This window comes from Lineus longissimus, chromosome 2 (genome assembly GCF_910592395.1).
Source record: "Lineus longissimus chromosome 2, tnLinLong1.2, whole genome shotgun sequence".
Lineage (NCBI taxonomy): Eukaryota > Metazoa > Nemertea > Pilidiophora > Heteronemertea > Lineidae > Lineus > Lineus longissimus.
In genome coordinates, this window is record NC_088309.1 from 4281344 (window position 1) to 4304100 (window position 22757).

Here is a 22757-nt window from a genome sequence, read left to right on the forward strand (position 1 = left end):
TGTTGAGGCTGATTCCCCTCATCAAAACATCCCCAGAACACAGAAAGAATCTGTTGATACAATTGGAGCCAAAACTCAGTTGGCTAGCAGGCACAGGGGTTGCCATCAAAGCTCTTTTGAGTCTTCACCACAGAACCACATCAGAGACAATAGAAAGACTGCAAAGAGGAGATTCAATTTTTCAATTTTACCACTTAATATGTACAACATTTACATGTACCGGTAGACAAGAATTACATTTGGAGTCTAAACATGGACTAAAGCATCTCAAATTATATATCAACTTGGTAAAAAAGTGGCAGATTTATGGAAATTGTGACTGGCAAATCCTTACTCGGCAAGCTCTAAGGTCTGGCCTATACTAAATATCCCGAGTGTGACGAAATGGTGGCCTACACTCAGGAACTAAAGTATACCGTACTTGCCTCAAAATAAATAACCATAAAGTTAAGATTTATACATTAAAACTGAAAATACAAAAACATCAATGAAAAAAATATATACATACCAATATCCAATATTCGAAATGCATAACATTTCGAGACAATCAAATCAATATGGCTTTTGTACACAATCGTTTACATTTTTCACATTGAAAATGCTGAATAGCTAATCACAGGCTACAACAATGTAGGATGCATTTTGGGGTACATTATCATTGCTTATTCGAAGTTTTGAAGACTTCCATTCACCCAAAATGATCTGGCACAGAAAAAAAACATGTTCCGTAGTTGCAGCATATAAGGGAGACTACAGGCACAAGCCAGGCAGGTCAGATTGGCCGCGTTAATCCAATCTCACAGTACATCGAAACTGTGCAAGAGTCCTGTCATATCGTGGTGGGACTCATCAATTCATCACTCCGGTACATCAAAGTTTGTAGCCTCAGCGGTGCTAACACTCAAGACACTGCTAAAACTTTCTTGATACATATTGTTCATGAGCCATCCCCAGCCCCGATGTACCCTGGATACCGTTCCTCAGCATTTTTTAATGTTATTGCATAATCGTCTGGATACTCCTGCATCTTCTCATCATTCGGTCTATAGTGTGTCCCCATAAATTCACAGAAATACTTCCCAATTTCAGGATGAGGAGAGTCACTTGGCTCCGGTGCGTATTCGAGATTTTCTGAAAAAGAGAAAGTTCTCTTATCCTAACTGGCGATATTTACATTTCAGATTTCAGATTCAAGGTCTCAGCGGCCAAATGGCTGATCAAATCCAGAATAGTCAAACTGGTCTCTGAGCATCAGACTTGTGATTGGAAGGTTCTGGGTTGGAGGCTGTACTGTATAAATGCCAATCCACAAAAACAGATTGAGCAAAGAAACACCAAGCTGAAATGTCATGGGACCAGAATAATCACCCACCTTGAGCAGCATATCTTGTTGAGCAGTCCTCAGCCAAAACATTGTAGAACGGCTGGTGGTGTTTCTTGGGCAAGTTATTAACCCCCATTTGAAGGATCCATTCCTGACTGGCCTTGCAAGTCTCGTCCCAACCAGAGATCACACATTTATAATGATATCTGAGAAGAAAAGGAGATGGATTAGAACTGTGACATTTTCACCTGTCAAGGAGATGGAGAGTTAGAACCAATTCTAAAACACCTTGGTTACTAAGACTTCAGTGAGACAACCATAACTTCTTGTATTGGTTTAAAATCTTTCCATCACAGCATCAATTCCTTGAACTAAAAGTTATATGATAGATACGCTGAAATGCTACACCCATTCTATTAACCTCTTCAGGCAATTTCTTAAAACATACACTTGACAACAAAATGCTGTCAGAGTATAATGAGTTGAATATTTTTAGTGACAAACCTTCTGTGTTTCAGGATCATACCAACAGAATATTCAACTTTAGATCTGCCAGCAGTTCGATGATTAGGTACGATAGGTTCAGGTCTGACCCCTTCTTGCCGCAGTGTTTCCAGACGTGTCTGTGCCCGCTCTGATAGACTGGCAATGATGCCAAATCTCACTGGGTCTTGGCCTTCAATATGCTGGAACATGTCGCCAACCTAAATTAAAATAGAATTGAAAAGAATTAGAGTTTTTATATACATGCAGAACTTTGTGACCAATTTCAGATGAAATTAATCATTAAAGAGGATCACCGCTCAATTACAGCAAAGACAGAGGGCATAAGTAAAATGGTTAGAACCTTCTTGATGGACAGAGGAGGCTTGGATCACCATAGTATCACTGACATACATGTTATGTAAAAGAAAGTTTTGACTGTTGATTGATCGTGGGGCCAATATTCATTCTATAAGAGTTCATCGTTATCCTACAAAAATGTACAATCACACTCGTTTACTGTGTTAGTATACAAATTGAGCCAAATCCTCTTATAATTCTCACCTCTGTCAGGTTAATATCAAGGTAGAGATAGAGCCTGGCTAACAAGAGCCAGTGCTCTATGTCGCCAGGTTTGATGGCAAGGAACAACTCGATGGTGCTCCGGAGAGCGGCTAGTTCACTTCCGATTTGAGAGTGGTGGCGACCAATATTCACGAGATTCCGGGCCATTCTTTCGAATACCTGAAATACAATCAGGAGAGTGACAGATGAGCGTTTTCCTAAAAGGTAACACAAGATTTACCTTTTGTTTTAGTAGCTACAGTTCTTGTCGTTGTTTATATATCTGACAGTTCAACTGATTAAGGCACAGATAAAGGAGAAGATTGAAGAAAGGGCATCCTTTTTTGGTCGAGGAGCCATCACGATAATACTCCTGTATGAAAGACCACCAGATGACCAGAGTCAGAAGGTACTATAAGGGTCCAGCTTTGAACAATATATGTCTATTTGTGCCTCACACCTTCACCGACGAACTACTGGCTGAGGGAAAATATCATGACTTTTCCTTACCTGTGCTGGTTTAATTGGCTCATAGACACCATCAGACAAGTAAACCTGAGATATCAAAGAGCCAACAAGTATGTTTTTACACATATCTCTGTTGAGGAACTTTCCCCCGCCATACACATCAATGAATGTATATTGCTGTTCTGGTTCAAGCCTTAAAAGATAGAGGGATCACAAAGTGTGAGTATAACCTTACATAAAAACTCATGATCTTATACTTATCACGCTCACCAGCCACAACTTTCTTAGATCTTCCTACAATGTAACTTTGCAGTAAAAAGTGAAAGCACATCCAGCTTGTGATTGTAGGGTCTCGAGGCCAAGGCCCAGCCACTGCCACTCTGAATAATCTCAACTGGCCAGATAAAGTGCCACACAAGAAGTTACATTTTATGTCAGACTCTTTTTTTTACTGAAACAAGTGGAACAGTACTTACTCTGGATGCTCTCTCCACCTCAGCAGAAAATGACTAGGAAAACTGACTAGTTGGCAGACGACACCAAGTCTCCTTGTGACGCAGGAGTACAAAACACACATGGTAATCGGGATGCCACGTTTTCGGAAGAGAACCTGTCGATTTAGAAAGTAAATAATAGTGACATGCTTTGAATCTTAAAAGTAACAAGTGATGAAATATGTAAGGCATTAGCCATTAACATTTTGGGAGTATTTGTGATATTAGCTTGCCCCCATTTGAAAATTAGCAAATTTGCTATAAACTTTTAGCTTTATGAACATTTCATTGTTTACAGTACCCAAGAGAGAACGCCAAGGCAGAACTGAGTTCTGAATGAATGGGATGAGATTTTGTCTCACCTCATGTATGAAAGAGTTCCTTTCATCATAATACTGTTCCTCATCATCTGAGTTGTCACACGCAGTAAAGCCCATATCTTTGAAAAGGACATGGTTGGTAGCATCTAAAATATTCCTGCACTGAAGACTCGTCCACAAAGATTCTGTTAGTCCTAAAAGAATAAGAAAATGTTCAATTGTAATTGCCTTGTCTGATACTTCAATCCGTGATACCAGCAGGGGAGCTTGCATAAATTATGAATTCCACGTTTCAATGTACAATGATTATTATGATTATTATTATCAAAAGTAACTTAATGACGATCAAAACTGTCAGTTCACCTTCAAATTTGTGCTGCAGAGTCAGAATCACTGATTTTAGCAAAAAGCTATTCATACTCACCATTTGTATTCTGATCAATTCCATTCACCAGTGGATGATGGGGGTGTTTCTCAAACACCACCTGTCTCACCCTGTCCGAGATGGCATCTATTTGAGACACAATGTCCTCCAACACTATGTCAGCAGTTGGCTGGCACCACTGAGCAATCAAAACAGCCCCTGCAAATAACAACAGAGCAATTAAGTGCTTTGTGCTTTACTCATTTAAAAGGGTTCACTACACCTTTCTTGTTCATTGAGAGAGTGCCTCTTACAAGAGCCAGCTTTTACCTTGTGATGCTCTGTGTGGGAAACCTTCCACAAATTTTTTGTACCGGTAGGTTTATAACTGATGTAAATACATGCATTGAAAAACTAATCTATATGCAGAATTTTTATGGTGGTAAAATCTGAAATGATTGAGAGATGAATCAAGGGCAGCAAAAATAAACGGTTTTACTGGATTTCAAGTATTTCAAGCAGAAATGTTACTGTTAGTAGTATACTGTATGCAGATTCTGTTGCTACCTTTTTCGAGAGTTTGCTCGTGAATTGGCAAGGCCAGAAAAGTCTTCCATTCATTCTTCAGGTGTAAAGGTTGGAAAAATCGAATGGCTTTCTTTGCATAGTATTTGACGGTGAGATCCTTGTGCCTGGAATGTCAAAAACAATGATCAACTCAAAATTCAGGTCAGAATAGGCCGAGTATGTCCCATTAAGATAGTTCTACTTCTACCAATGGTCACTTCAGCTTTAAGCGAAGTCCCTGACAAGGGGAAGTTTCTGAAAAGCCAGTTAACCCTTCGAGTTTTAGCTAGACAACCCTGAAACGTAAACCTTGTTACTTGAAAACCTAAATGTTTTTAGAGCCGATATCCTTCCACTTACTTCTCGTTGGCATTGATAATACATATCAATTCATCAATGATAAAGGATAGGCCATATTCACAATCTTCAACCATCTTCATGTAGTCTCCAAATCCTTCATTTGATATTTCAAGCTTCTTATAGAACTTTTGCGAAAGTCTTTCTGTCTGTTTCCACACTTCCTTCGTACATTCATGGCGTTGCTGGTTCTGTTTCCTCCAGCCGATGGCTTTATCATGCTTTGGAAACTGCCTATAGAGTCGAGGGTATCTGAAAATATAATGATAACAACTGCAAACACATTTATTTTGTGGCCAGGTGTTTGCCAAACTATCCCTTTTAGATTTTGCTTCGATTCATTACCAGAATCTCATTGATGGCCAATCGACAATGGATCATCTTGTGATGTAATCACGAGACGAGTCGGTAAGCAAGCGGCAGTGTTAGACACTGGCACACTGATGGTCAGAAGATAGGAGACAAGTCAGTCTTCTCATTATGCATGCGTGAATCTGCAGCCAATGAATGCATTCTGACAGAATGAGAATGGCAGAGATTACTTGAGCATGCCAAAACTTTTGAGAAGATCAAGTGACAAGTCAAGTTCAGTGACTGACAGTCAAGTGAGAATTTATGAAGCACCTCTGCAAAAGTTTTTGCCTCCAGACTTCGTTACTGTTGGCAGCATGGCTAAGTTGGGAGCAGGAATTTGAAACTCTGCATATATCCTTGCAGTCCAATGAATCCGAAGTGAATATCAGCTCCAGTATTTCGTGTGGGAGGCACAAAATGCCTGGAGTTTTATGGTTTACTTGTTCGGCATCCTCCATGTTTACAAACGAACGGCCTCCAGGCCGACGTGAAATATGGTCTGTAGAAAAAAAACATAATTGGTATTTGTGATAAAATCTGAGAAGTCTTACATTTTGAGGCACACATAAAAATATTTATGAAATAACATAGCATACCGGTACAGATAACACTCATATTTACATTGTTTTAGCGAAAGTTCCAAGAAATTACTTTGGCCGTGGATGGGCCAGTATTGCCGCAGCCGACTCTATCAGGAAGTGGCAATCGGGGGAAATTGAATTGTATTCGGACGGGAGAAAAACCATTTACACGTGACGGCCGGACGGCCGGCCTCGGGGGTGCCCTCTGGGGTACTGTTCTCGACATCCTCGAGATAATTTAATGTATTGTTGTTCGGGAGTAATTGGGAGGGGCGAATAAGCCAGGGCCGTGGGGTGCATGGGGCAATACGCCAACGAAAGCCCAACCCTACTAAAAAAGCCTTGTCTTAGGCCTTGTGTAAGGTAGGGTAATGAGGGAGTATTTTTGCCCGGGCCAAATTACCGAGAGAATCATGCACCAGAGACTGTAGCGACCATCTAGTGAGAGGCCGGAGATAGTCACTAAATATATAACTAAGTCTCGTTCATGTTATAGACCACCTCCCTCCACCCCGTGTAAAGGGGTGGAGCTAACCTTTTGGTCCGGCCGGGAGGGGGGGGGGCATAATACTCTCAGCGATATCCTAATTTGGTCTCTGTTATGGTGGATAAACGAGGGCGGTCCACAGCATCCGGAGTTTACGCGACAATAGGCCTACCCGGCCTACATTCACTCGCATCAAGATTAAAGCACCACACGACTATCCATCCATGACTTGGACAATGACCATTTTTCCTACAAGATTCAAGCACCACGACAAGCCTGCAGCACCCACGCCGATTTGTACTAGGCCTTTGCATTCACAATCTATCATAAGGTCATCACCACATTGCATGAAAACCTGGACTATGTAAGCTTCACGTACTAAAAATGACCTCGACGAAAGTTTTACAACCCTGGCGGTGTGCATGCTCGCGAACCCCGGACGGAGTCGACAAGCCGTCGCTAACACAATTTCCCTGTCATCTACCATACCTGCTGTGGCGGTTTTACGCGTCAGGTAAGCATAATTGTAGTATTTCTTGTCTTGATTTGTCTACCTCATTGACACCAAAATGAAGTGTGTCATCCCGGTGAACCTTTCTCCCTTGCTGATCCACCGTCGTTGTGCGTATATCCATCCTTTAGGACTGATAGTCACCGCCGATAAGTTGGCATGCTTTCTCCAGCTGGTCACCATAAACTATTCTACTATATTTCATGTATAGTATATAATGTGGGAGTAATGGGGTTATATAGGCCTACGCAGACAAGGCAAAAAAAATATCTTGCAAAAGTCATAAATTAAATGTGCTTAGGCCTGCATGTAATTATTTGGCCTGCATTTGTTGCAGAGAATGTAGTATCCAAGTATATATACATATAAAAGCTCGTCTTATATATACTTGGTATAGACGACTCATCACATTCACGACCACTAACTGGAGACGGCTCAGCAATGATATCACCGTTGACCAAGGACAACTCGGCAATTCGACCGCCGATGACTGGGCAAGAGATAAGAAAGCTTGTGAAAAGTCTGTATGGTATGCACGTGGCCAACACGAAGAGGTTAGGAGGGTTTGATGATTCGAATTGGTACATCATGGTAGATTCGACAGAGACGTCACAACCTGCTCCATCCGAGGACAACGAATTCATGTTCAAAGTTGTAAGTGGGAGAGATTCGACACAATCGGCTCTGGCACTTTTTGGTGAGTTTTATCCTGCTCCAAAAATCTAGGGATAATCGTCAAAACGGCTCGAATGAAAAAATTATTTTTTATATCATTTGCATATCTCTATTTAAACCTAGAAATTGTGTTGGGTCCTATAATTAGATTTATGTAAAAACAACGTTTGAAGAAATCGACCCTGGCCAGCGCGGCAGTCCCCATTCATGTAGTTTTTGCACAGAGACCTAAAAGTAGACGTGGATATATTTATTTCCGAAAAAGCCCAGGCCTTTGGATTGCCTGCATGCCTGATCAACCGAGAACGAAAACTTAATACGTTCATCCAACAAGTTTATCACATTTTAGGTGCCCAGATCCATATCATGCAGTACCTTCATAGAAAGAAGATAGTAAATGTACCTCTCCCAATCCCGACAAGCTCGGGGAAACTCATCGATATGGTCAACATCTCATTTGAGGACGAACACGGTAAGAAAGCCGTTCCCTTCAAGTTCACCTGTCTGTTCCCATATAAAGTCCACCTGTCTGTTCCCAAACAAAGTCCACTTTTAAAAGGCAAGGTTGGCAGAGGCCACTGGCCAGATACTGTTATAAGCAGTCGCCGATGAGCGTTTTTACTATCTCCAAATACATTCATGACGGCATCATTCACGCTTGTCGGAGAATAGACGACCCGCCCCACAAAGCTAATTTCGTCAGCCTCGGCGGACTATGGAGGAGAACATTTCACGACCAAGTCAAACGAGACCCCCTAACGTGTGTTTATTAGTCACATCGAGACCGCCATGCTCTTATAGTTTCTCCCCCCCCCCCCCTCATAATTTCGTGGGACGTTGTCACCTAAGGGAAATTAGAGTATGAAATGCACAAAACCTTTCCGGATGACCTGTCTTCCCCGACGTTCGATCGGGGAGTCTGTGTTTAATCGGTCTCAACTCACTTCACTATCGTTCGATTATAGGTGAACTTTACGAGGCAAACAACATTATCCGTCTGCAGACATTTCTCCCGGGCGTGGTCTATGAGGACGCGCTTACAGTGAAGGCAAGTGTCCTCGGAAATATTGGAGAGACGTGCGCTTACTTACATGATAGCTTAAAGGTAAGTGATAATTTTTACGAAAGTGAATATTCGTACCCAGCTTGCCGTCGTCTTCATCTGTTTGCGCACACAGTTAAATCTTAAAACAATTCTCGACAAAGAAACCCGGCCTTAGGCCTGTAAAACTCTGTTCATGTTGTCTCCAATTATTTATGCGCGTTTTTCACCGTCTGGAAAGGATCCCCCGAACACTTAATCACACCAGATTTGACTACCGCCCATGCCTGGGACTCTGACGGCGCTCTCTCGCTATCATGTAATGAACTCGTCGGAGACAATCAATTGGCCACTTACTCAAAATCATCACACTTTTAAAGGAATTTTCATGTCATGTTAATACGTCTTTGTAGAGCTACACTAAAGAAATTGACGCCTTGAGAGACCATATCCCTGCCTGGGACCTGAGAAATGTACCTGCAACCAGGTCCTGGCTCTCACTCATTCCGGACCTGAAGTGGAGACGTTTCGCCGAAGATGTCATCCAGAAATTTGAAGAAAATGTCCTTCGTCATCTGGACAAACTAACCATTGGTGAGAATCAGCAATGCAATCGATGCGTTAAAATGTTGTTTGCCGAGAGGAAGAAGCCTTCCCCAGTGGATGGGTACGTTCTCATAGATCAGAAGCACTGGTCATAACTTGGATATTAATCGTGAGAACCGGCAAAATCGCGACAGGATATCTATACCAGAGTGTGCGACATCTAATGGCAAGCTTGCTTTTCTTTCAGGTGTGGTCCATGGGGACCTCAACAATGAAAACATCATACTTAAAAAGGTCGAATCGGGCCGAGAGGAAGAGGACCCTGAATACGAATTTAACGGTGTGATCGACTTTGCGGACGCCTGCTTGTCTTACCACATCTTTGACCTTGCTATCTGCCTCACATACTTCTCAATGGACAGCAAGCAACACCACCCCCTGATTGCTGCGGGATATGTCTTCAATGGATACGAGAAGATGCGGACATTGAGGGACTTCGAGCTTCAGCTTCTCTCTCTGTGTGTGGTCGGAAGATTGGTCCAGTCGAATCTGTATGCTTACGACCAGAGAGCGAACGCTTCGGACGAACGCAAAAATTATGAAGAATTGATACAGGGGAAATGGAGTCTGGCAAAACTCTGGTGGGATACGCCAGTAGATGAACTGTTTCGCCTATGGGGTAGGGAAGGGTTAGCTTCCACGGGCAACACGTCATAACCATATTCTAAACGGCCAATTGTGAAACCTACATATTTATGACAACGCAACGGACGGGATCGAGAGCCAGTTTGACAGAAGTTGCTCAATATTGTAGGGTCGAATGAGAGCTTTCCTAACTCTGTTTCAAACAAAGCCTGCTTTTGCAAGTACAAAGGGAATAACATAAGAATATATTGTACAACTGCAAATAAATCCCACAAGCCTTGATTCCACAGATTCAGAGTAATGCAAATTTCATCATTTATTGATGGTTCGGGAGAGGTCAGGGAAACCAAAACCTTGCTGCTGTTGCAATATGTGCAATATATTAATAGCCTATGTCACACATCACCATGCAAACGTCGATATAATTATATAGTCCTATATCTTCCTGATTCTATTGGCATCTGTTGCCATCAGTATCAATGGCCAACCCATCTGTTCCAACTGGTTTTTCTACTCTATTGAGGGCCTATGAGAGCATCATTTCAACTGCTCAGTTTAGTGACTCAACCACTCTCTTGATTACATTAGGCCACCACTCGGGGCCCAATGGTATTTGGCTAACTGCTTAGTGGTGTGGGCAGGACACCCGAGTGGGGAGGTCAGAATCCCAATACAGATGTCAGTCTTCCAAAGTGGTCAATCGCAAAACTTCTACGCAAGGTCCTTCAGACACAGCTACTGTAAAATCGATCAGGAGCAGTCGTCACTTTCTGTTACATGAAAAGTGATAACACTACTATCATGAAAGTTGTACATGGGACATTCTGCCTCCTTGAAATTTGAGATGTCGCTCGGACCAACTTGAACGTCTGAAGACATATCATTGCCAAGTCATCAGGACATCATGCATAGCCTTAGCAAAAATTTCACTGGAAATATTTAAACGTCAGGATGAAAAATTGAGATAATATGCACAACGTGCCGATAGTATGTTTCTGACGTTACAATATTGGTGTGATAACTAGATTCCAACAAAATTAAAACTAAGCGTTTATTGCAAAAGAAATTTATTGATAATTTGGTCATAAGAGGATATCATATATGGTGTTACTTTTTATTACCAATGTTTTTTTACAAGAATGTTATGCTCTGTACATCATGAACAGATCAGACAGCTTTATCCCGCTCAACAAGTTAACCCACTCCTCTAAGGAAGAAATATACATATCTATATACAACATACAATAAGAGCCATCATAAAATAACAAAATAATCAGAACACAATGGAGTAATCATCTGGCCTCGGCATGTAAAGTGTCTTTGATACGAACACATGAATATCTAATTCTGATCCTGTACAGCCAATGTGTAAACCCTTTGATCAACACGGAGGTTTACTTTAGTTATTTCAGGTTATACAGTAGCAGAAGGTTTTCGCAAAGCCCCCCGAAACGTCCACGTGAATGCCTATCCTATTGTTCGTCTTCGTGATCAGGAGGTCAAACAATGGAATAGGCGTTATCGTTAGCGTTTCAGGGGAAAACTCCCTAGTATCTCGCTCGAGACACCTTTGGGACTGATAAATGCTGTTCTTTTAACAGAGAGGTCTTAAATGAAATTGACCAAGATGGGTGTACTCTACTGCAGATAATTTTAGGGTTATTTCCATGAGACATGTCCGGCAAGTTGCATCACTTCTTGAATTCTTTGGCCAACATAGCCATAGGTGTCTACATGCTACAGAGTAAGACTAGAACGAAACACACCTGAGTCTGTTTATCTTTAGACGATCTGTCTCAACAAATAAATATGGTTAAGTATCAAGACGTAAACGAAGCACATACAGAAGCCAGAAAATTATCCATAACGTATCAAATCGTCCCTTATAATAAAGCGCCCTGCAAACGAGTGATTTTAATTCGCTGCAACCATGATCACATGTGACAAAAATTCTTGTTTGCAGCAGCCATCGCAGGTGCCTGTGATAACAACTGGTAGACTACCAGTTCTACCCCTGCAGATGAGAGGTCTTTTTGTCACACATAGCAGCGATTACCATCACAGGTTGCAGCGGAAAAAACGCTTGCTTGCTTAGCACTTTGAGGGAAAACAAACAGAGGACCATTTAAAAATCAAACTGTTATCACAACAGAATTAGCATATTTTCACACAAACAATTCATGCTGGATCCGAAGCAATAAAGCAAAACACAATCACTTTTTGACCTACATGTACATGTACTTAAAAGGCCAAGTCTTAAACATTTGGACTTTGTTAACTGTACAATTATAATGTACCCAAGGACACATGTACAGGCAGATATTCACTGTGACTTAGAAAAGCAAATTGCTTCCAAATCTGTTTAGTTCATAACCAGCAAGTCCCACAACTTTGCTTATGTGGGGCCTTTTTTATGATGGATGTAACAACTGACATATGCTACACTTGCTACACAATGATACCCAATGTAATCTATTTATCTTCACTGCATGCGGCTTCAAAACTTCATTGGATGCACTACTGCAATCAGGGGCAGGACAAATCACACATAACGAAGAGCCTGGAACTATCACAGTTGAAATACTTAAACATGCAGACATTAGACTTAAGACATGTACCAACACACCCATGTAAACTGGGAAATTTTTTAGATCATTTCATGCCTCTGCCTGATGTCCTCAGATATGCACAGCCATAAATAAATGGTGTCTTGAGACTCTTTCAATGCCAATATTTTCCCTATTAAAATTATGAACCTTTAAATATTTTCCAGTTTACTAATACAAGTCTAGATTTGATGTAAATTAAAGTCAATAAATATGCACTATTTTTGACAATGTAGTCCCAGGACTCAAAAGATCTTCTTTAATGGCATCAATTAATTGTGATCTTGACAACGTGAAGGGACTACAAGAAACATCAATCCAGTACAAAGACTTTTTGAGAGGGACCATCAGAACAATCGTTCAATATCTCAACAGATCTGTCCAGAAATCACTCAGACTAGCATAATAAAATATGTGTATAATGTAAGAGGCCATTTTCAATAAAATTGAAATGACCTCAAATGTAAGGATTAAGATTTTGTAGGTACCAGCACATAAAAAGTTAAATATCTACAGCTAGCTGACACATGAACAAGTGATCCTCATCCTCCAAAGGCACCTTCTGTGTAATGATAAATTTGAAATTATAATTCAAAATTAAAGCAACTATTGTTATGGTCAATGTTATTTCACCCATGGTAATTGATATATATTTCATGTTGGAAATTGTTATTTATACCCTAAACCATGGCAGTCGAAGAACAGAAGAGTGACTCAATGATAACAAGGGTGAATACATGTAGGGGACAGATATGCAAGCTGTGAATTTTAATGACCAATGTGAAATAAAGGACCCATAAAAATTAATTACAGGCAGGAGCAAGATATTTCTGTATTTTCAGGTTTCTTGACAGGTATTCCTAATTGAATTGAGAACAAGCAGAATTGAAAAATATTTCTGACTTAGTGCCAGATTCATCAAAAGAATGGATTCCGTGACAAGGTCTGAACCCTGAACTATATAAGATTTGTAAGAACAGTACCCGGTGCTTTATGTCCATGGCCACACTCGATTGTTTACACAATACAGTAAAGGCTTCAGTCCATGCACTAAGCCTAGTGTGGATAAAGTATGTACATGCACAATAGATTGCAACCAGAAGGAAAACACACTTAGTTCCAAAGCTGGATTTGCATTGTTATTTGATGTATGGAAAAAGAACCCATGTAAGAAAAGAACATGGTGACATCCAGGGGCTATGAATGTTATGGCTAATCAAGTACATGTATGGCACTACTGCTTGCTCTCACTAATAGAACAACAGGCTGGATGAAACGGACCGGATGAAACCAGAGCCTTCTGGGAAAATCTACATAAAAATACATGTATATTACCACAAAACATATTCGACTTGCTTATATATTTTAGACAATTTTAACTGTTTTCCAGCAGGGTACATAAAGATCAATTTACAAGATCATGCATACAATAAATGTAGATCTTGTTTGAGGCAACATCCATACTGACTGTGCATAAAACCTCACCCTAATAACCAATATAATAATGCAGTTAGTCTCTTGTTGAATCCCCAACTCCGTACCATTTTCCACATTGCTTGTTAGGCATACCAGTTCCTACAGATCCCCGTCACCGACATGAAGAAAATCCTGTAATACCTGAAATTTTTAATGTTTTTCTATCAAATGGAAAAACAACTCACTGTATCTTACCCTTCTCCTCCATGAAGATTGCTCATTCGTTCAAACGAAACAGACTGATAATAATTACAGTAATATTCAAGTAAACTATTTTTACACGTGTATGCGACAAAAATCCGAAATTCGGCAGTATCGGGAGACACTACACACACTACGAAATGAAAGACTCAGGAGGAAAGATTCGTAGATGCATTGCTCATGTACTTCTCCTTGTGGTCAGGGTGCCAACACTTAAAACTTACTGATAAATATTACACAAAAGCTGAGTAAAGAGAACATTTTGAAATGAAAGTGGGAATGACAGATCGACTACCTGTTGTGCAATGCACATGTTGAAGAACTCACACATTTCCAAATGCTGTTTTATACTAGTCAATAAAAGGCAAAACATCGTGCTTTCAATTCCGTGCTTTTGACCCCATCCAACTAAAAAAGACTTGGAATCTGAAGCGATGTCTTGCCATTGAATGACTCCGACACTTCTACACTTCTACTGTTGTTAAATACAAAAATAGTTATTCCACCGTCGGACACAAAAACCTGTTTCAAGAAAGAGCAACCAATGAGGAACCGGCGCGATTTATCCGCCGCGTGGCGCTGCAATCGATCATACCAAAACTCTCCATTTCCAATGCATTATCATGTTATTTCTGAGCCCGAAAACGATCGCTTATTTTCGACCGATTTCGGCGTTTTCGGTGTTTGCATCTTCCTGTTTTAAATCTATTGAGCTATCAGTTTCTTAAGATAATTTTGCGGAAAATATGCGCGATGCCAGTTATTGGGCACGTTTTCTGTTGTTGAAATCCTGTGCAAAAATGCACGCAATGGTTTCCCGTGATTGACCTCATGCGAGGTCAACAGACCAGAAAATGACGTCATGGCGTCAGAAGGTACGATCGATTGTGGCGCCGCCACTGGCATTTATCTTAACGCCGGTTCCTCATTGCAAAGAATGTTGAACTGTCTATACATGTAAGTACACTGTATATGCAATAACAGTGTGCGAGAAGCCCTTACGAAGGTTACTGTACACATTTCTCCATGTTCTGTTTAAAGTTGCCTACCTTCTATTCAACCATGTCCGCTGCAACTCCCAAGAACACTTCTCAACAAGAAAATCTCATGAAGCAAATCGGCTCACATTTGGAACTGCTATGAGTAAGTACAGCCCCGACTTCATGGTCGGTGCAAGTACAGGGACACTTCCAACCAACATACAAAGAGGTCTATAGTTGAATATCATTCACCTCCACCAATTATCAGGCCACATTATAAATGCACCCCAACACCACAAGCAAGAAAAGGAGGGCACCAACAGTTATAAGAACTGAAGACATAAACAAAAACAGCCTCAATCTAGAACATGGAGAAAACATTTGTGTGAAAATAACCTTCAAAGCTTCATACTAGTCTATTTGTCGAAACAATTGGATGCTTCATGATTCATTAAAAGCAGCTATCACACCCCATAATGTATCATTTGATCCCTCCTTGGCACACTCGACAGCTGGATCACGATCCAAAAGTTCACGCACATGCCTCATAGCCGTTTCGTAATCATCATCTGACAATGGCGCAAATGCATTTTCCAGAACATCCGAACTGTGCGCCAAGAAGATGAGGGCCAATAAACGTTTGTCCATACGGTTGGGTTCGTTTACCCATCGACTCAACACTGCATCTTGAACTCTTTTCACCAGCCTTTGCTTCTTGGTTGGATCAACCAGAGGATGTGTCGTCATATCAAAAAGGAGGAAGTTCTGTTTCTCTGTAGTTAGGACACCTTTTTCGACCAGATTCTTTGCCAGACGTTCCCGGACGTTACGCAGCTGGAACCGCAGCTTCAAGGGATTCCATGTTTCACCTGCAATGAGAAGTAATGAGATTTTTTAAAAGTCAAATTTTGACATTTTCTTCGCTACAAGGAAGATACATGTAGATAGATCTGGCAAGGCTTCAAGGGGGTCAAGTGTCATTATAAAAACACTGGATTTGAGGTCTGGGATCTATATAAATGCAAGAAATTTTTCCCAGTTGAGTTCATCACTGTTTTGGTACTCTGAACTTGTGAGTCTGATGCAGCGTGAAGCAAGTTAATACTCCGTGAAGTACGTGTACCCGGTTGTGAAAACTACGAGTTCAAGTCGCAAATACGATACCAATAAATTCACTGTCAAACCATATTCCACTAAAATACATAAACAACGAAAAACCTATGTGTGGTCTACTTAGTGCATTGAAGTATCGTACTCACCACTTAAATATTGTATCCAAGTTTTTGTGCTTTCAGCCGGTTCAGTTTCTTTAATATGCTTGAGTGTCTCATCCAATAAAACATCACCTGTAGGTGCATCATTTTTACATAATAATTTACGGTCAGTCAACCTTTTTCTCCGCATGCCCGACTTCTCCAGCTCTATTCGCCCACGGAGACCAAGTTCTATCAGGATGCAACCTCGCAGACCAGACGATATGCAATCATTCCAAAAGGATGTGTAACCCTGGAATAGAAAGCAATGTAAGAGTGGAGTCTGTTTCGCCAAGTTGTGAGAAAGACTGTTTATTGAATGGGAATTAACGTCATGATGTAATACTTGACTTGCCAAACTCAGAAATGCAGCGCCACTCGCGGACAAAGATAGAACAACTCGACATTTTTTTCACCGGTTTTCGCTGCGCATGCGTACCAGCCATCCGGAAACTAATAATGGCGGCAATCTGAACTTGTTTTGTGTAAGTTTTAGAGAGTTCAAAAAGTTCTTTAAGGCTCATGATTTAAGATAATTTAGCAATCTGATAACTATTACGTGTTAAGAAACAGACGTACTACAGTTATAACCAGTTTACCTGTGTGAATTTGCTTTCACTGCGTGAAGAACAGTTGTTTTTCTCGTCCGTCGCCGCGAAAGATGACGGCTGGTACGCATGCGCAGCGAAAACCGGTGGAAAAAATGTCGAGTTGTTCTATCTTTGTCCGCGAGTGGCGCTGCATTTCTGAGTTTGGCAAGTCAAGTATTGGCAACACAACGCAGAAATGGCAGTACAATATCGCGCAACGCTACCTCAAATAACCTGCAATGGATGCCAATATGGCCCATGCTGATGCAATTGCAATGATGAATGAAACCCTCATCTGTCATCATCGTCGTCATCATTTCATGGATACGAGTCTCCGCAATCTCGTGAATCTGTCTCTCAATCATTTCATTTTCAGAACTAACAATCATGATATAGACAAATATTTTTTAGGTATCTTATGGCTTTATTTTCAAGAAGGGAACATATCACTGAGGCAAGCCCCTGTAGGCCTATAGGCTAGCATCTGTACCTCTCTATCTTTCAGGCCAAGAAGGAGAACCTCCTCCATCAAAGTCAGCCTGGTTTCCTTGTCATCTTTCACTCCGGGTTCCTCTAAACTCAACGCTCCACCATCATCATCAAACGGTTCTTCTTCATTTCTTTCTTGTGTCCGCTGATGGGCCACATTCCTACGTTGTACGAGACCTTCTGAACGGTCCATTTGTGAAACTTATATGTGTTTATTTTAACGAAAATCGAGTGGGTCTGACCAAATAAAATTGAGAAATCTGCCAGATATCAACATTCAAGATGGCGTCAAATCCCTGGTAGGTGACGTCACAAATTCCGAGATGTTCCGAAATTAAGTTCGGTAAGTTTCGGAAACTGCAAAATATAATAGAATTACACAGTCACAGTAAAAAATATAACTATAACATGAAAATATAAATTTTATTTTGAGATGTTCCTAAAATGCATCATTTTGGGAGAAGAGATTTTTTAGTACCGAAATATTTATTTTGTCTGAACATTTTCGTCGGTCCTGCTGTATTAGGCGGTTTCCAAGGACAACCAGAGAACGACCTTATTTTACTCCCTTATCTGCTTCTTCTGTTTCTTATTTATTTCAATATCTGCCGTCTACTAACATTTTAACAATCATGGCTTGTCGAACGTACAACCCAGGTGTCCGAATCGGCAATTGGAATGAAGATTTACAGCTGGAAGAAGTGAGAATCATGCATTGTCAAGCATATCAACTAGGACTAGGCATATTATATTGCCTAACTAAACTGTGTTTCGACTCTGACTCTTCTGACTCTGTCTCGCCCTCGGAGACAAATTTACACAACACACCATCATCATGCATCCAACCCCAGGCCCAGATTCAAACAGTTCATCAATATATCATGCTCCCAATATCATCATCATCATCATCATATCATTACCGGCGTCGTAACCCTATTGGATTTTTGCCGGAGGTATGGAGTCCACTATAGGCTACTGTCCACCTATGTAGGATCTTTTACTTGCCCTGGCATAGACACTCAGGTACAAGGGACCACGGCTTTTAGTCTCATCCGACAGACCCTCGAGTATTTCATACGTTAATGTACGTATTGTGAAGAGCCAGGAATTTTAGTTCCTTGAAAGCCACGCCGGTTCATCCAGAAATACAATCCTGGGTTCTCCCGGGATCGAACCCGGGCCCTATTGCGTGGTAGCCAGCAGTGTTAACCACTAGGCTATGAGGCTCTACTATCATTGGACATTGCCGTTGCCCTATCTGTACATTGCGCATTTCATCCTAATTTGGTCAACGAGGCTGGTCCACTGTGTCTGGAGTGTATCCTCTCACTGACAGTGACATTTTGCTGATTTTCAGGACCAAACGAAGGACTTCATTGGCAGGAAAGCAAGAGGTGAACTGCACATCCAGAGATCACAAAACTTACGGGATAGCATTTTGAATAAGGTGGGTAGGGTAGGCCTACCTGTGAGAGGTTTAGTGTCAACCATATTTGTCAGTTGGAGTTAATGAAGCGAGAGTGACTAAAATATTCATGATTATTGACTTTAAAAATTTATCAGAGTTCAAATTCTTCTGTTACTATCTGTCACTTCCAGAGAGCCTGCGCCAGACCATCACCAGAACTCAAGCCAGTTCGGCCACTCTTAATTCACCCAGTGGTTGTTAAGCCAACAGTTAATAGCTGTGATATCTTACTAGCTTTCACCACGGAAGATTGTAAATATAAATTTATAGGGAATGGTTTAGAACTTCTGTGCAAAATGTTGGCTGCCTGCCCTTTGAAAAAATTGTATGTATCGTATGTTTTGCCTAGTCTCGAAAGTAAATTGGTGTTTTATTCTTCATCTAATTTACAGAAAGAAGTCAGTATATCTCGTGATGGTAATGTCCATTTTGGTGATGTAGTTATGCTGATGAACAAGGGGGATGAGAAAGAGCCAAGAGATGACGCAGTCCTTAGCCTTCACATAGATGCCATGGCCATGCATACACAGGACGAAATGTCCAGCTCTATTGAAGTTTCGGGGTCTTGCAACTGCTCCCCATGTACACGAAATATTTTCGTTGTCACAAGGTTAGTGTCTTCATGTTCATTACATGTTACTTAAAAGAGTTTTTACATAATGATAAAAGGTTATTTCTGCATTCAAACTACCGTTGTGTTATATGCGTAAGACAACATGTCGTGTCTGAACTAGAATAACTACTAATATAAGAACATATGTTTATCACTCAAAGTCAGCTAATGCCTCTGGCTGAAATTGACTTACTGCTGGTAGTGCTAGTCTTGGCATTCCTGATTCACAAATGTTTTTGTTTTTTGTGTATTGTCTCGCAAACAAACATCCTTTTTAAAATAGAGTTTTATCGCTGGTTTCTGTTGTAGCAAAGATGGCGCTCCAACTGGTGAATGTTTGACTTATGGCCAGCCTTTCTATTTGTGTGCAGTTGGTGAAAAAGGGGAACGGGTGAGTGATGTTTAAGTCAAATGAACTGTGTTATTTCAAGGCTGACCTCAAGATTTTCAGAATATGCTGTAAAGTAAATTTTAACTAACAGTAATGTTGTCATCAGAAAGTGTTCAATGAGAGGTGCTTTAACTCATAGAAGATGTCTAAGTCGGTTCGTTTTTGACAACTCTTTACTCTATAATTTGGTCTGCCTCTGCACATGTTTTGGTTTTTTCAACCTATCTTACTGGTAACTTTAAAATATTATTTTCCTGCACAACACATACATACATGTTGCTGTAAGTAATTAAAAGGTCAAGATATAAACATGCTTGTGATAATAAAGCGGCCATCCATTTTCATTTCAGATGTACCTTCACTCAGATAAAGCTTCTTTCAACAAAGCATCGAAGAAAGCACGTCACAATGCTGTCACATTTGTTAACGAGCCATCTGCCCTGACCGAATTTATAGTATTACATTACAACCCTCAGTTTCGATTAGAATCAGAACACTCTCCAGTTCCGGTAAGTAAAAAATTGAGATGGACCAAATGTGATAGATGTGTCTTGATACCATCAGGGTGTGCCATTGTCTCTGGAGTTGACAATGTCTCTAGACTTACATGTTTATGCAAGGATGTGACTGATGTTGACAACTTTTTATGTCATGTCAGGCCTGATTGTGACTTGTTCCCATTATTCTAATTTCCAATTAACCACATTGGTGGATTTCACTCTGATCTGTTATAATTTTACTTTGAATTATGCAGTGTGATGATAAAGTTGTTTTTGTCTTCATGCTGTAGACATTGTGCATGCTAATAGTGATTTGAAATGTGACATTAGTTTTGCTTGCAGCATATAAAAACCCTGTAAAACGTTGTATCATTGTGATTGCAGTCCAACGCTAAAATCGTCCTAACTCATGCAAAAACCTATCGAAATCTTGCTCTAGAAAAGGATTTCAAACTGAGGTAAGTGTATTGATTGAAGGTCCAAATCAAGTATGATATTACATGTAGCAGTGGGACAAGTGCTCACTGATACATTCAAGCCTTTTCAAGTCTCTCTTTGATTTGATGTAAATAATAATTCCCTAATCTTTTTATGGCTTATTTTCAGAACTCCATTTGGATGGGAGTACGAGATCTCCTGCCACAACCACATCAATTTTGCATCTAAGGCAGAGAAAGATGTCAATCACTTCATGTTCATCATGGGAGTCGCAGGGGACACAACCTATCCCGTCCCACCTCAACAGTAAAGGAGATCATGACATTTCAAAGACATTTGAATGAGTTTGATTGAAATATTCATGCCTTTATTATACATGAAATCGCAAATTGTGATCATCTTTTTAAAAAAAATCACATCTCCCAATTTAGAATTTTTATTTATTTCATTTATTCATATTTGTGTATTCTTCTAAGTTCTCTGCCCATAACACATTCACTGAACACAACTATTGAGACCTTGATATAGAATGAGCCTCATGGTCAGTTGGCTGCAAACAGGTTTTTGCAGACTATCGGCCTATATCAGATAAAAAATTGTGTTGGTGCCTCCAACCAGCTGTTTTGTTTTAAACAAAATATTGGGTCAAAGTCACAAAACCGCTAACAATTTGTAAATAATTCTGCATGGTATGACTTGTGTAAAATCTGTTTGTGTAAATAAACTATGTGACTTTAAAATCAAATGTCTTCATCTTTTTCATGATGAAGTTTCATTGATCGAGGTTGTGCCTTGATAATCAGTTTTATAGTAAGACAGTGACGAAAAGAAGATGAGTATCAAACGGATTACTCTGCCCATCATAGCCATAGGAATACAATCGGTATGCAATAAATACAACATCACTTTTATGCTTAAAATCAATTAATAAGAAAACACATAGATATCATAATTACACAAATAATTAAAAAGAAGAGCGACTAGAATTGCAGTTTAGTTACCGAAACAAACCGGAAATTCAAAAAAACACCAACCATGAAAGCAAGACTTGAATTGAGAGTTAATAGCTTTTTCATAACTGAATGATACAAATTGTGCAAGGACCTGTGACCTGAAGTTGAAATTGAAGAAAAGAACAGTGTGATCAAGACTCTAGTAGTAAATGTTTTTAGTTTCACTTTTTCCGCTAGAACATTTTGTTAATTTAATTGTCTTCAACAAACAATGCACAAAATTCTTCAAATTCTTCAGCCGTTGGTCTATTTCTTGGGTCCCCTATGTAACAGAACCCGTAAATATCTTCAAGTTCTTTTATCTTGGTGACAGAAGCAATTAACTCCACACAGTAGCCTGCACTCCAGATATCAGAAGCCTTACTTGTACATCCTCCGACTCGAAGTTCTGGTGCCAACCAGCGCTTTTGGAAGAACCCCGGGGTCATGACGTCATACGCCATGCTTTCGCCAGGGACAGTGCTCACACCAAAGTCTACCAATTTCAAATCCACATCTCCGTTCTGTTTCTTCTTGATCATTACATTGTTTTTGTTGATGTCATTGTGGCAGATGTCATAACTGTGTAGTATTCTTATGGCAGAAGACAGTTTCAAAACCATTGCGAACACCTGCTTCTCGCTGTAAACAACGCGTTTTGCTATGAACGACTCCCACAAGTTGTCTCCATCGAAATACTCGGTCACCATTGCGACACGGGCGTATCCTGGCTCCTCTATTCCCGGCAAGATGCCGAAACAGCATGGACTTACACCCAGGTGACCAGCCACCATGTGAAACCTGCACTCTCGTGAAATGTCTTCGTACAGCTTATCAAAATCCATGTCGCCGGACGCTTTGAAGAACTTCACCGCAACAATCTTATTGGGAGTCCGACTATCAAGCAGTATCTTTCCCTTTACGACTGCCCCGAAAGCGCCTTGTCCCAATACCATCGTGTCATCTGCATGCTCGGCA

At 40.5% G+C, this 22757-nt stretch overlaps 4 protein-coding genes across 6 annotated transcripts; 2 read left to right on the forward strand and 2 right to left on the reverse strand.

Annotated features, from left to right (window-relative positions):
- Nucleotides 1-150: 150 nt before the first annotated feature.
- On the reverse strand, nt 151-6979 carry LOC135502610 (F-box only protein 21-like). 2 transcript variants are annotated; one of them, XM_064795566.1, is made up of 12 exons: nt 6918-6979; nt 5566-5794; nt 4945-5193; nt 4585-4709; nt 4078-4236; nt 3696-3847; nt 3316-3449; nt 2882-3032; nt 2372-2551; nt 1829-2028; nt 1373-1530; nt 151-1131 (listed from the first exon to the last, which is right to left on the reverse strand). In XM_064795566.1, exons 2-12 carry the CDS (start codon nt 5751-5753, stop codon nt 938-940), a joined length of 1890 nt encoding a protein of 629 aa, XP_064651636.1. In that variant the 5' UTR covers nt 5754-5794; nt 6918-6979; the 3' UTR covers nt 151-937. The 2 variants fall into 2 exon arrangements, with proteins under 2 accessions (XP_064651636.1, XP_064651633.1); XM_064795563.1 differs by having other exon boundaries at nt 6853-6938.
- On the forward strand, nt 6574-11847 carry LOC135502622 (hydroxylysine kinase-like). 2 transcript variants are annotated; one of them, XM_064795575.1, is made up of 6 exons: nt 6574-6877; nt 7272-7571; nt 7899-8021; nt 8515-8654; nt 9005-9185; nt 9385-11847. In XM_064795575.1, exons 1-6 carry the CDS (start codon nt 6748-6750, stop codon nt 9852-9854), a joined length of 1344 nt encoding a protein of 447 aa, XP_064651645.1. In that variant the 5' UTR covers nt 6574-6747; the 3' UTR covers nt 9855-11847. The 2 variants fall into 2 exon arrangements, with proteins under 2 accessions (XP_064651645.1, XP_064651648.1); XM_064795578.1 differs by having other exon boundaries at nt 6800-6877; nt 7212-7571.
- Nucleotides 10833-17664, reverse strand: LOC135502656 (Golgi phosphoprotein 3-like). The gene is made up of 3 exons (XM_064795617.1): nt 17379-17664; nt 16305-16551; nt 10833-15914 (listed from the first exon to the last, which is right to left on the reverse strand). The coding sequence occupies exons 1-3, from the start codon at nt 17568-17570 to the stop codon at nt 15487-15489; spliced, it is 867 nt and encodes a 288-aa protein (XP_064651687.1). The 5' UTR covers nt 17571-17664; the 3' UTR covers nt 10833-15486.
- A 245-nt stretch (nt 17665-17909) lies between these two features.
- On the forward strand, nt 17910-21526 carry LOC135483551 (cilia- and flagella-associated protein 161-like). The gene is made up of 7 exons (XM_064764523.1): nt 17910-18078; nt 18735-18824; nt 19238-19455; nt 19768-19849; nt 20200-20358; nt 20734-20807; nt 20956-21526. The coding sequence occupies exons 1-7, from the start codon at nt 18010-18012 to the stop codon at nt 21095-21097; spliced, it is 834 nt and encodes a 277-aa protein (XP_064620593.1). The 5' UTR covers nt 17910-18009; the 3' UTR covers nt 21098-21526.
- The last annotated feature ends 1231 nt before the right edge of the window (nt 21527-22757 follow it).